Here is a 12,248-nt window from a genome sequence, read left to right on the forward strand (position 1 = left end):
ATTAGAGGAGGGATGAGGTGAAAGGTTTGTCCAGGAGGTTGAGTTCAACTGGTCTTCATTGACTATTTGCTATTTGCATGACAATACCATAGGGATCCTGGGGGAAAAACACAGAGATGAGTAAAACTCCTGTTTCAATCCTTAAAAAGCTTACATTTTTATTAGAAACTGGTTTAGTTGGTTTCTGTTCCACTCAGAAGACCTTAGGGCTTAACCTAGTTATGAAACTGAGGCTTGTGGTATAGGGACCTTTCTAAATCTCAGCATAAAGGAGGAGCATAAGGGTGTGCCCACAGGGGACTGAGTTCCTTTCATTCACCCAGTTTCTTCATGGGTAAAATGCAGGAATTTTTAAGGTCCTTTCCAGGACCTTAGGTCAACCCTTAGTTCACCCCCTTCACTACTAAAATCTTCAGAGACACTCTCCTTTCCCAGGAGAGTAAGGGCATGGCAAAGAGCTGGCTGGAGGTTCCTTTCTCCCCCAGGTGAAAGAGCAGGGAGATTTATAGTCAGAGAATGATAGCATTTCGTAAGCATTTACTATGTGCAAAGCACTGTTCAGAATTCGGGGAACCAAAAGATAAAAGAAAGACAGACGTTCCTATCTCTCAGAAACTCAAATTCTACTAGGGCAAATTTAACACATGCACAGGTAAGAATATACAAAGCAGGGAGTAAAGAAATGGGGTAAGAGAACAGCCACATAAAGTCGTACAGGATAACTGTGAGGTGATAGCTGGGGAGAATGAGAGGGGGCTTAAGAAGGAGGTTGTATTCATCCTTCATTGCTGAAGAAGACCATGCCATCAGAGAAATAATGACATGACTTGCACTTGACTTTGTTTTGAGTGAGGGAAGGCTATGCAAGGTCACCAGCCTCCCTTCTCCTCCAGAGCCATCTGAATCCAGTGACCTGATATTCATCAGGATGACTGGAGATGACCCAGGATGCACTGAGAGATCTTGGCCAGCATCTATGCAAGTACTCACTCAGGAAATGCCCACTCATTGAATAGACCTGTTTAAGAAGTAGTCAGGGCATGGCCGCTTCAATGAGGTCAAGAAAAAGAAAGACATCAGGCTGGGTGAGAAACACTCTTAAGCAAGGATGGAGGAAAAGAAGTTGAGAAAGGAATGCATCCCAGTCATAGAAGTCAGACTGTGCTGGGAGAGGCTTTCCAGACGAATCAGACTCATCTCAGACTTTTGGAACATCTTTTTCTTAAAGTCTCAGCTAAGCTGCCACCCTATACCTGACATCTCCCCCATTCTTCTGACCCCCAGATGTTACTGTGCCCTCTTGCTTCAAATTACTTCCAAATCTACCACCCCTAATTGGCTCCTCAACTGTCTTTGAGCTCTCCTTTGCCTCCTTTCCCTTCTACCTTGCCTTAGTTACCTAAGGACATGTGGAAGAGGAACTCTGGGTGTAATGGAAAGATTCAGAACCAGAGAACCGAGATTTCAATCTCAGTTCTGCAACCTGTGTAACCTTGGACAGGTCAGCTAGCCCAAGCTTCAGTTTCCTTATCCATAAAATGAAGAGGATGGCCTATATGGCCTCAAAAATTGAGATTTTAATCACTGATGTTGCACTGCCTGCTGTATTTATAGATACAGATATATATAGATCTCTTTCTCTGTATATATATACGTACATATATATGCATATATATATACATATACTGCTAATATTTATATAGTCCCTACTATGTGTCAGGCACTGTCTTAAGCACTTCCAATCATTATCTCATTTGATCCTCACAACAACCCTGGGAGGGAAGTGCTATTACTATCTCTATAAAAGATAAGTTATTTTGAAAGCTGAAGGAGAAGTTTGGGATCATTTCTTACAGGGGTTCTTAATCTGGGGTCCATGAAATTGTTTTATTTTAATTAACTATTTCAGTATGTAAGTGTGAATTCAATATAATAAGTATTTCAATTCTACTGGTTTCCTTTGTAATCCTATACATTTTATTGTATGCATTTAAAAACAGCATTTCGAGAAGGGGGTCCATAGGCTTCAGCAGCCAGTCACAGGAGATTACGACACAAAAAAGTCCAACCCCCTTCATTTTAGAAGGGAGGGAACTGAGGTCCTGAAAGTTCAAGGGATTTACGTTAAAGGGATTTCTTAAATCCAGGACGTTAGAATTTAGAAGCCTAGAAAGGCCAACCTTCCTTCTCGTTACAGATCGGGGAGCCCGAGGCTCGCGGATGCCACCTCGGGGGCCCGAGGCTCGCGGATGCCAGGGGTTAGAACCCAGAGGCTCCGTTCCCGAGGTCCAGAGCTGTGTCTTGACCTCCACACTGGCTCTCCAAGGTCTCCAAGCCCAAATCCAGGGCTGTCTCCACGGGTCCATCCTTGGGCCCAAGTTTGAATAAAGCCACCCAATACGGGCGCTTCAGGGCCAGAACGTAATCCTGCTCTCCAAGCAGAGAGTGAGCACACTTTAAACCAGTAGGCAGTATTCCTGGGTTCGAATCCTGCCTCTCCCTGCTCCTCGTTGCCTGCGGGGACTTCTGCTGGCCTCAGTTTCCCCATCCGCGAGATGGGGGAGGTGGTTGCAGGGCCCTTTTCCATGCTGTTGATCATCCTCCCATTTTCGGTTGGTCCACAATGGTTTGCCCGGAGTATCTCCCCCTGGAGCACCCGGGCTGACCTGCCATTTGGGCGCACCCCCTCCCCGCCCCCCAGCGCGTAGCCCAAGGCCAGACGCCACGTGGTGTGCCCTTCATCTAGGCTGCTTGGCTTGACCTAGCTGCCAGGTAGGCTGGTCTCCATCCCCCGAGGCCCGGGAAGGCGGGAGTGGGGGGGCGGGGAGAGGGCCCGGCACGCGGCGGGGGGCCTGGGGGTGGGGCCTGGAACGCGGCGGGGGGCTCAGGGGGCGGGGCTCTCGGCGCACCTGCCCGAACCCTTGTCCACGGCGACTGCGCGAACGTTCTCCTGCCCCTTCTCCCGCCCTCCGCCTCAGTGTTTCCGTGGAGACGAGGATGGCGGCTACGCCGGACGCGGTCCTCCCGTGAGCCGGCGTGGAGAGTTGGCGCGGGGCCGGTGGCCGAGCACTGCGGTGCCCAGTCCCGGCCCACCGAGACGTCAGTCTCAATCAGACCTTTCCCTTCTCTTTCCCTCCCTCCCTGTCCCTCTTCCTTCCCAGCGCAAGCCATGGAGGACGAGGAGCGGCAGAAGAAGCTGATCCGCGGCAAGGCTTTGGTAAGCCTGGCCCTTCCCGGGGAGGGCGGGGAGGTGGAAGCCCGGGGCGAGAGCGGGGCTGGGCTCGGGCCCTGCTCCCAGCGCGAGGTGGCGGGGAAGGGCGCTGTCTTGGCAGCGGGGGGTCGCTGGGCCGCCCCTTGGGGCTGGGCTCCCCGGTGCCTGCGCCCCGCATCGCGCCAGCTGCGGACCCCGGCCCGGGGGAGCCTTCCTGAGACCCGGCTTTTGTCTCCTCCTCGGTGGTTTTCTGCCGATTTCCCCCCTTGGGGAAGGCGGAAAAGCGGGGCGGGGTCTTGTCTGCTCCCTGTGCCCCCCAGATTGCGGTGTCTTTTGTCTTCTCTCCCTTTCTCCCCTGGGCCCCCCCCCACGCACGCAGCTGAGGTGCAGGTTTGCACAGGTGGGCTCCTTCCTTTCCTCCCTGCACAGTCGCAGGGGGGCCCCCACCCCGGGTTTGGCGCTGGTGGACAGCGGGATCGGCCTGTGACAGCTGTCCGGGGACGGCCCTGCGCAGCTATGTCCTGAAGGTGCCACGAGTGCCAGCTGTGAAATCCTGCAGGGAAGGGGGGCGTGTGTTCAGGAGAGGGGTGACCTCTCTTCTCGCTCTTGACGTTTGCAGTTCTTTGTGGTGGGAAGGGGGCTAGCGGCCTTGAGGTGAACGGAGGCTTCAGGGAGGATCGCTCGGCATGTTCCACAGTTGCGGGACAAACTTGGCTCAACAGTGATGTGTTTGGGTTAAAGCGAGCAGACATTTTCATCACTTTAATTTTATTTTTTAACGTGACTTTAAATTGCTTTTCAGAATGGTTGGATCAGATCACAGCTTCTCCAAGGAGCCGTTACAACACTGGTTATTTCTATCTTTTGTTCTCTATGCTGGAGATACTTTAGCTGTATCGTACCTGTGGTTGTAAGAATCACTGACCTTGTACTTTAAGGTTTTCAAAGCACTTTACACGTTTGATCACCATCCTGTGGGTGCTATTTTTATTTTATAGATAAGGAAACCCACCCAGAAGTTAAGTGATTTGCTCTTGTTCCTACAGCTAGTAAGTGTTTGAGGTAAAATTTTCAATGTGGATTATTACATAACGGATTTACACTAAACATATTATTGGGAGAAGTGACTTGGTGGTGTAGAAAATAACCTGGAGTCAAGAGAGACGGAGGTGTGAATCTTGCCTCTGTCACTTAGTAGCTGCTGTCCATGGACAATCACTTCTCCTCTTCTGCAAAGTGTGGGGGTAGGGAGGATAGTGCCTTTCCTATGGTTTTGTAAGCGTCAAATTAATTAATCCATCCAATGTTTTTTGTAAACTTTAAAGTGCTACAAAAGTATCAGCTATTATTGTAGACAAGATGCAAATTATAATAATGAATCTCTTTTAAAAAAACATTTCTGAGAATATTTATTGCTCTAAAATGCCTTTGGGCTTTTTTGGATCATATTCAGACCATCTTTATTAAAGATAAGTTTTAGTATTTCATGACTTAAGAGTTTTAAACTGTCATATTAAAGATAATTACTAGTATTTAAGTACTGAAAGGATCCGTGATATGGATATACCTGTCATTGATTTGAAATCTCCCTTCCTCCTCTTCTATTTGAGTTGCTGTGGCCTAACCAAATAGTCAGCACCTGGTAGCCCAACCTGCTTCTGCTGTGCCTTTTCAAACTTAACTAGGCAGGTCCTCCAATAAGGAACCATGTCCATACTTTTTTAGCCTTTTCTAAGTCCTGCCAAATTTGCTGGCATAGCTTTCCAGTGTCACTACCGGTATTGTACCTGCCCATATGATTGGCTGTTCCTTTCAAACTGGCCTCCCCCGAGTGAATTCAACAACAGAACCAAGTTTTATCTATAGACAAATTGGTGTTAATGGTTAAGATTTTAGTGAGTACAGCTTTCACTGAGTCTTCACATTAATACATCTGGGCTCACTTTATTTAGAGTCAAGGCTTGAGTGACTGAATTTATTCAGTTGGGTTTTTTAAGTGCTGGGAGTGAAGAGAACATTCTTAGAAGCCTCTTTATTGCTGCTTCAGTTGCTGCATTCCGAGTTCCTGAGTAGAATGTTTGATGTTTGTGTACAAGTTGAGGGAGCAAGGAGGCTATACCTTCAAAAAACCAATCAAAGAAGATGTGGTTTAGTGAAAGATTGCTGGATTGGGAGCCAGGGACTCGGGATTGGTCAGTTCAGGACACCTTTAATGTCCATGTGACCTTAAGAGAGATAGTTTTTTATTCTCTCTTGTCTGATGTCCCCTTACCTGTAAAATAAGAGAGGGGAGTTGATTTTTTTGACCTTCAAGGCCATTTATAATTCTAAAGCTTTGATGACATTATCTGATTTTACAAAAATCCTGGTTTGACTTTTAACCTGGAATTTTCTCTACCTTCAATCCAGGTATCATTCTTTAACTGAAAATAAAACCATTCTGAAACAACATAGCTTATTGTTTGGACAGTGATACAGTGTATCATTTTTTTCACAAGGTTCAGAGACTGACAGCATTATAAAGATCATGCAGTCCATACCCTGATCCCAAACCCCACAGATAAGAAACAGAGGTGAGAGAAGTTCAGTAAACTACTCAGGGTCACCCAGGATCAGAGAGGAAACTTGAACCCAGGACTCTTTTCACAAAACTAGAATTATAAATCTTCTGGGTTTTTAAAATTTTGTGTTTGACAATTCTGCATGAGAAAGGTCAGAACCCCTATTCCTCCTACCTGATTCTGCTTAGAGAAGCTGCATAAGCATGCTGAACAGAGCAGGGTTTAAATGGGAGGAGGGGGCCAGTGTTTGTAGTAGCTGATCTCTAAGGTATCTTGCTTATTATCTGGGTGCCTACAGGAAAGTCACTTAATCACTTTAAGCCTTAGGTTTCTTATATTTAAAGTCTAGATAATAACATTTCTGCTGCTCTCCCTCATGGAGTTGTAAGGACAGGAAACCCTGTATAAATCATAAATTCCTACTATTAGGAATTTAACCTTTCTTTTAGAAGAAAATACTTATATTGCCACGTGGAATTGAAATCTTTTTTTTAATTGTGAAAGACTTTTTTTTTTTGAGAGACTTTTTTTGAGAAAGACTTTTGAAAAGTAATTTTCTGACACTAGTGGTACTTAGGTTGAAAAGAGCAAAAAATGTACTTTATTTTCTAAAATCAGTTATTTATAATTGGGCCCTTTGTCTAGAGCCCTAGAAATAAAAAATTTCTTATTAACCTCCAAAAGCAAACAGTTATAAGCACATTTTACTCCCTAAACATAGTTATCTTATTTTTATTGATGTCTTTTGGTTTTATATTCATTTCTAAATCTGTATTTCCCTTGGACCTGTTAGACAATCATTTGTAATAATTATTTTAAAAGAAAGAGAAAGAAAGGCAGTTCTGCAAAACCAACAATCCCTCTTAATTCTAGTGCATTCTCTCTGTTGATTATTTCTCATTTTGCTTTGTATATAGCTTGTTTGTACATATTTATTTGCATATTATTTACCTGATTAGATTGTGAGCTACTTGAGGGCAGGAAGTATCTTTTGTCTTTGTTTATATCTCCACTGCTTAGCACTCTTAGCACCACTGGCACATGGTAGCCATTTAATAAATGTTTATTGACTGACCTACGGTATATGTAGTATTCCACACCAAGAGTCCCTTACCTCTGCAAAGAAAGGAAGTTAATATATTTTCTCAATTATTATCTCTCCTCCAGTCTCCCATTATCTTGTATTTATTTTGTCTATCCTACACTGTCCTTAAGGTCAGGGGTGGTTTCATTTTCTTTTAGTATCTCTTGTACAGTGCTATAGTAGTTATTTCATAATGACTTAATTGATTGATTCTCCAGGGCCAAGTTTGGTCATAATTACTAATATTCAGTTTATTTTTTGTTTTGTTTTGTTTTTCCATCTTCGTTATCATTTATTTCTTTTTTCTAGAACTGTGCTAGCATCATTCTTGATGGTATTATAGAGATGTATTGTTGAGAAAGGCAAAACAAACTGCCCATGCTGCAGAACTAAATGGTTAATTTCTTTTCCTGTCAAAACTATTGCATTATTTTTTCAAAGTAAAAATATTTGCAACTTTATATAAAAAGAGAGCATTATGGTATTTGTGAGCAGAACCAAGTAAAGGTCGGTTTTGTTAAAATCAGCAGTAAATTATTACTGGTGCAAATGCATACTCTGTATTTCATAAAATTCTATTAATTCTCCAGCAAAATCCCACAAACCACAGCAGTACACTAATGTACAGAATTTTATATAACTGACAGTACCTTTTTTCTTAGGAAAAAAATCAATACAGTAACATTAAAACTAAGCTAACATTCTTTTCTGGTGGCCTCATGCTTTTTTGCTTGAATAGTAAGACTGTTACTCTTTTTTACTAAATGGTCAGCAATAAACAAAATAGTTTTGGCCGGAAATGTCCAGTATCACATTAATACTACATGAAAAGCAGTGAAAAAAATTATATTGGTAATTAAACTGCTCAGTCCCACAAATTCTCAAGTATTGAGCTTATGAGTAAGGAAAAAAATTATAATTTCTGGACCTTGGAAATTAAAGCTACATTATTCTAATGTGAAGAAAGTATCTTTCTTTCAGCATTGTTTTATGCTTGTTTACAAGTACTGAGTCTTATTCAGTTCTTTTTTTTAAAGGTTTCTTTTTTCCCCTTAAATAATATTTTTCCTCAATTACATGTAAAGATAGTTTTCAACATATCTTTTATAAAATTTTGAGTTCCAAATTTTTCTTTCTTCCTTTCCTCTCCCCTCCCCAAGAGAGCAAACAATCTGATATACGTTATACGTGTATAATCCTGTTCAACATTTCCACATTAGTCATGTTGTGGAAGAAGAATCAGAACAAAAGGGAAAAACCACAAGAAAGAAAAAACCAAAAATAAAGTGAAAACAGTATGCTTTCACAGTGTTCTCCTGGTTCTCACTTTACTCAGCATCAGTTCATGTCAAGTCTTTCCCGGTTTTTCTTAAATCTTCTTGCTCATCATTTCTTATAGCACAGTAGACTTCATAGTTCTTTCTCGCATCATGGATAGCATTTTCCATCACAAGTCTTTTGGAATTGTCTTAGATCATTGTATTGTTGAGAAGAGCTAAGTCTCTCATTAATCATCGCACAATGTTGCTGTGTACAATGTTCTCCCAGTTCTGCTCATTTCACTCGGTATCAGTTCATGTGAGTCTTTCCAGGTTTTTCTTAAATCCACCTGCTTATCATTTCTTATAGCACAATAGTATTCCATTACATTCACATACCACAACTTGTTTGCCACTCCCCAATTGTTGGGCGTCCCCTCAATTTCTGATTCTTTACCACCACAAAAAGAACTATTATAAATATTTTTGTATGTGTCTGTCCTTTTCCCATTTTTATGATATCTTTGGGATACAGACTTAGTAAGTGGTATTGCTAGATCAAAGGGTATGCAGAGTTTGATTGCTCTTTGGACATAATTCCAAATACCTCTCCAGAATGGTTAGATCAGTTCACAACTCTGCCAACAATGCATTAGTATTCCAATTTTCCCACAATTTCTCCAACTCCAATTTACCATTTTCTGTTTCTGCCATATTAACAATCTGATGGGTGTGAGGTGGTACCTCAGAGTTGTTTTAATTTGCATTTCTCTAATCAATAATAATTTAGCGCATTTTTTTTCCATATGATTATGGATAGCTTTAATTTGTTCCTCTGAAAACTGCATGGTCATATCCTTTGACTTGTAATTTTATAAATCTGTGAGCCTTATTAAGTTCTTCAGTTTGAATCAGTTCATTGCCAATAGCAAGGGAAAAATGTGTACAATTTATAAGTGTTCTTCATGGTATTGGAGCTTTGTTGGAAAACTATATAAATCTCAAAGGATGAAACTAAGTGAAGGGATAGAATAAGAGGAGAGACTGAAAAATGGGCTGTTTAAAGCTTCTTATAGAAGAAGCTCTTAAGGAAGGAACTAGGAATCCAGGAAGGCAAGAAGAACTGAGCAGATAGAAGTGATCTGTTAAAGAGAGGCAGCATGATACAACTGAAGAAGTCTGGATTTGGAGTCAGATGACCTGGCCTCACATGGCAGCTGAGCTACAACTACTCAGGTGACTGTGGGCAAGGAATTTAATCTTTCTGGGTCTCCTCTGTACAATGAGGAGATTAAATCAGATGACTTTACAGCTGTAGATCTGTCATCCCATAGGAAAGGCAGAATGCAATCCAATAAGGATAGAGTTAACAAGGAGGGTTCCCGTATATGTTAACAATCCCAGTGAAACTGAAAGTTGGATAGTAGAACATTCGAAACAGGAAGTGAACAAGGAATGTATTTGAAGATGAAGGAGTCACAGGTAAAGAGTATATTATTCCATGAAGCAAAAATCCTTTTTAAAGTTAATGAAATAAAACTAGACTCTACAAAATATTGTATATATTAAAACAAAACATTATTTTTCTGTTATGCTCTGTCTGCATTTCAGTAGAAATGCATGTAATTACGTTTTATCTCAAAATGCACAATATGTGAAAAACTCAAATTGATTCTCTTGCCGTGAATCATCAGCTGTAAGGAATTTCCTTGTTCATTTTATATACTAGTAAAATTCAGTTTAAATTTTCATACCATTAAAGTACCTTATGAAAAGTTAATTTTATTTAAACTTTATTTGCAAATTACAGTTTGCTTCTATTAATTCTGAACTTTTCATGATAGTGTAGTGGAAAAAACGCTGGACTTAGAGACAGAAGACTTGGGTTTGCGTTTTTTATTTGCTACATTGTTAACTGTATGACAGAACAAATCAGTTACCTTTCTAAGTTTCCGCTTTCTTATCTATAATAAGGAGAAAAAAGTGCTTTCTGAAGTGTGGAGTGTTATATAATTAAACCATCACTACAAACTGTAGCATTGTGCTGTATTGTGCTCCCCTGCTCAGGGTTAGGGTACCTACAGTCTCAGTGCCACATGTGGCCCTCTAAATCCTCAAGCGTGACCCTTTGATGGAATCCACTTCCCTGGTATCATGTTCTAAATTTATAAAATGGATTAAGGGTTGGATTTAAGGTCCCTTCCAACTCTGAAAGTCTGTATATGAAATGCTACAGTAATTGTCAGATACAGAGAGCACTGAGATAGGTTTTTTATGGTTTAATGATCATGGACCCTTTGAAGACCTCTAGTGAAAGGGAATCCACTACCTAAGAGCTACCCCATTCTACTTGGGGGCAGGTAAATTATTAGGATGTTGTTCCTCACAGGAATCCTAAATTTGCCTCTTTGCAACCTCTCCTCATAGTTATTTTAATTGGCTCTGAGATCATTCTCATGAATATATCCTGTTTGCATGTAGTTGATAGTATTGTGTGTCTCATTAGAATATGAGCTCCATGAAGGCACGATCACTTAACTGTGGACTTCAGCTGCTCCGGCTTTTAGAGGCTGGATTGTACAGTGGATAGGTACTGGACTTGAAAGTCAGAGAGGCCTTAGTTCTAATCTCAACTATGATACTTTTGTCCATGGGCAAATTACTTAACCATTTTTGGTCTCATTGTACCCATGCATAAATTGGGGTGATAATAGAGACCAGGCTCAGAGGGTTGCAGTGGAACTTGAATGAGATGAATAGATTGCAAATTTTATATATTTTATATTTAGAAAGATCACTTTGATAGTTGAGTGGAGGGTGGACTGGAGTGTGAGGCGAGATGAGGCAGGGAGATGAACCAGAAGGCTGTTAACACTAATCTAGGCATGAAGTCGTAAAGGTTAGGACCCAGGGTGGTAGCAGTGTCAGAAGAAAGAGGAGAGTTTATATATAGAAAGAGACATTGTGAAGGTAGAATTGACAGGACTTACGTACAGATTAAATATGAGAAGGTGAAAGAGAAGTCACCGATGACACCTAGGTTGTGACACTGCCACTACCCTCTTCCTCCTCCTTTGCCTCTTCCACTCTTACCCCCCTTTTACTTCTTGGTGTTTCAGTGATAGATATTTCCAAAACAGGTCCATCCACTTCTCTTCTTATGTGACTCCATGTTGTCTTGACCTTGTATGGAGGCTTGAGGATCTCTGGATGCCGTGGTGTGTTCATTGATCGTCACTAGTTCTCAGTACATGACTCTGTTCATTGCTTTTAGGTTTGCCCATTGTTACTTTTTTGGAGACTATGATGTTACACAAATCAAAGCTGTATATCACCAGAATAATATTAATGTCAAAAATGTAAGCCTTTTTTCCCCAGAGAATGGCTTAGAATCATTAAAAAAAATGTCACCCAGTTTCCCAAAAGCATTTTAGCCCAAGATCTGAATTTGAATCCTACCTCAGATACTTATTAGCAATTTTCTCATCCATGAAATGGGGATGATAATGGCAGTGCACTTACAGGATTGTTGTAAACAGTAAAAGAAATAGTCAACCTAAGGTGTTCTGCCAACCTTAGGGTTGGCTTCTTGTTAAGACTGGCTTTGTTTAATTTCCTGGCTATCTCACCAGGTTCCTGATGCCACCCTGACTAGAAACCAAGACCTGGCCCACTTAATGCTTCTAAAAGGGGAACCTGTGGGCCATCCTTGCATTGTTAACTTCTTTTGCCTTCTGGATTAATTTGTAGTGAGAATGTTACAAATGGTATTTTGTTCCTTCAGTTCCATTTGTTAGTCATCGAACAAAGATCTCACAACCTTTCAGTCACCCTTGAAACTTGACTGCCCCTCACTTCCCATACCAGTCAGTTCCTCAGTCTTGCGAGTTCTCCACAGAGTCTTTGTCATCAGTCTCCTTTCTACATAGGGAGCCACCACCCATGTTCAGATCCTCATAGTTTCTGTCCTGGAGTATTTCAATAGCCTTCCCATCGGTCTTGTTGCCCCAAGTCCTTCCCCTCTCTAATCCATCATCTGCACAGACATCAGGGATGTTCCTGAAATGTAGGTCTAATTATTGTCCTTCCTCTATTTTAAAATACCTCACTATTGCCTCTACTATCAAATGTAA

General features: G+C 41.6%; 1 protein-coding gene and 1 long non-coding RNA gene across 16 annotated transcripts in view; one reads left to right on the top strand and one right to left on the bottom strand.

Moving 5' to 3' along the window:
- The window catches only part of LOC140530917 (uncharacterized), a 1,083,438-nt gene that overhangs the window by 468,238 nt on the left and 602,952 nt on the right, over window positions 1-12,248 (bottom strand). The window lies entirely within an intron of this gene.
- Window positions 2,556-12,248, top strand: part of LOC140531009 (A-kinase anchor protein 9-like) — a 63,758-nt gene continuing 54,065 nt past the window's right edge. The window contains exons 1-2 of the mRNA XM_072650210.1: window positions 2,556-2,704; window positions 2,797-3,217. Coding sequence (XP_072506311.1) covers window positions 2,556-2,704; window positions 2,797-3,217 — 570 coding nt within the window. The remainder of the gene's footprint in view (window positions 2,705-2,796; window positions 3,218-12,248) is intronic.

This window comes from Notamacropus eugenii, chromosome 3, assembly GCF_028372415.1.
Source record: "Notamacropus eugenii isolate mMacEug1 chromosome 3, mMacEug1.pri_v2, whole genome shotgun sequence".
Lineage (NCBI taxonomy): Eukaryota > Metazoa > Chordata > Mammalia > Diprotodontia > Macropodidae > Notamacropus > Notamacropus eugenii.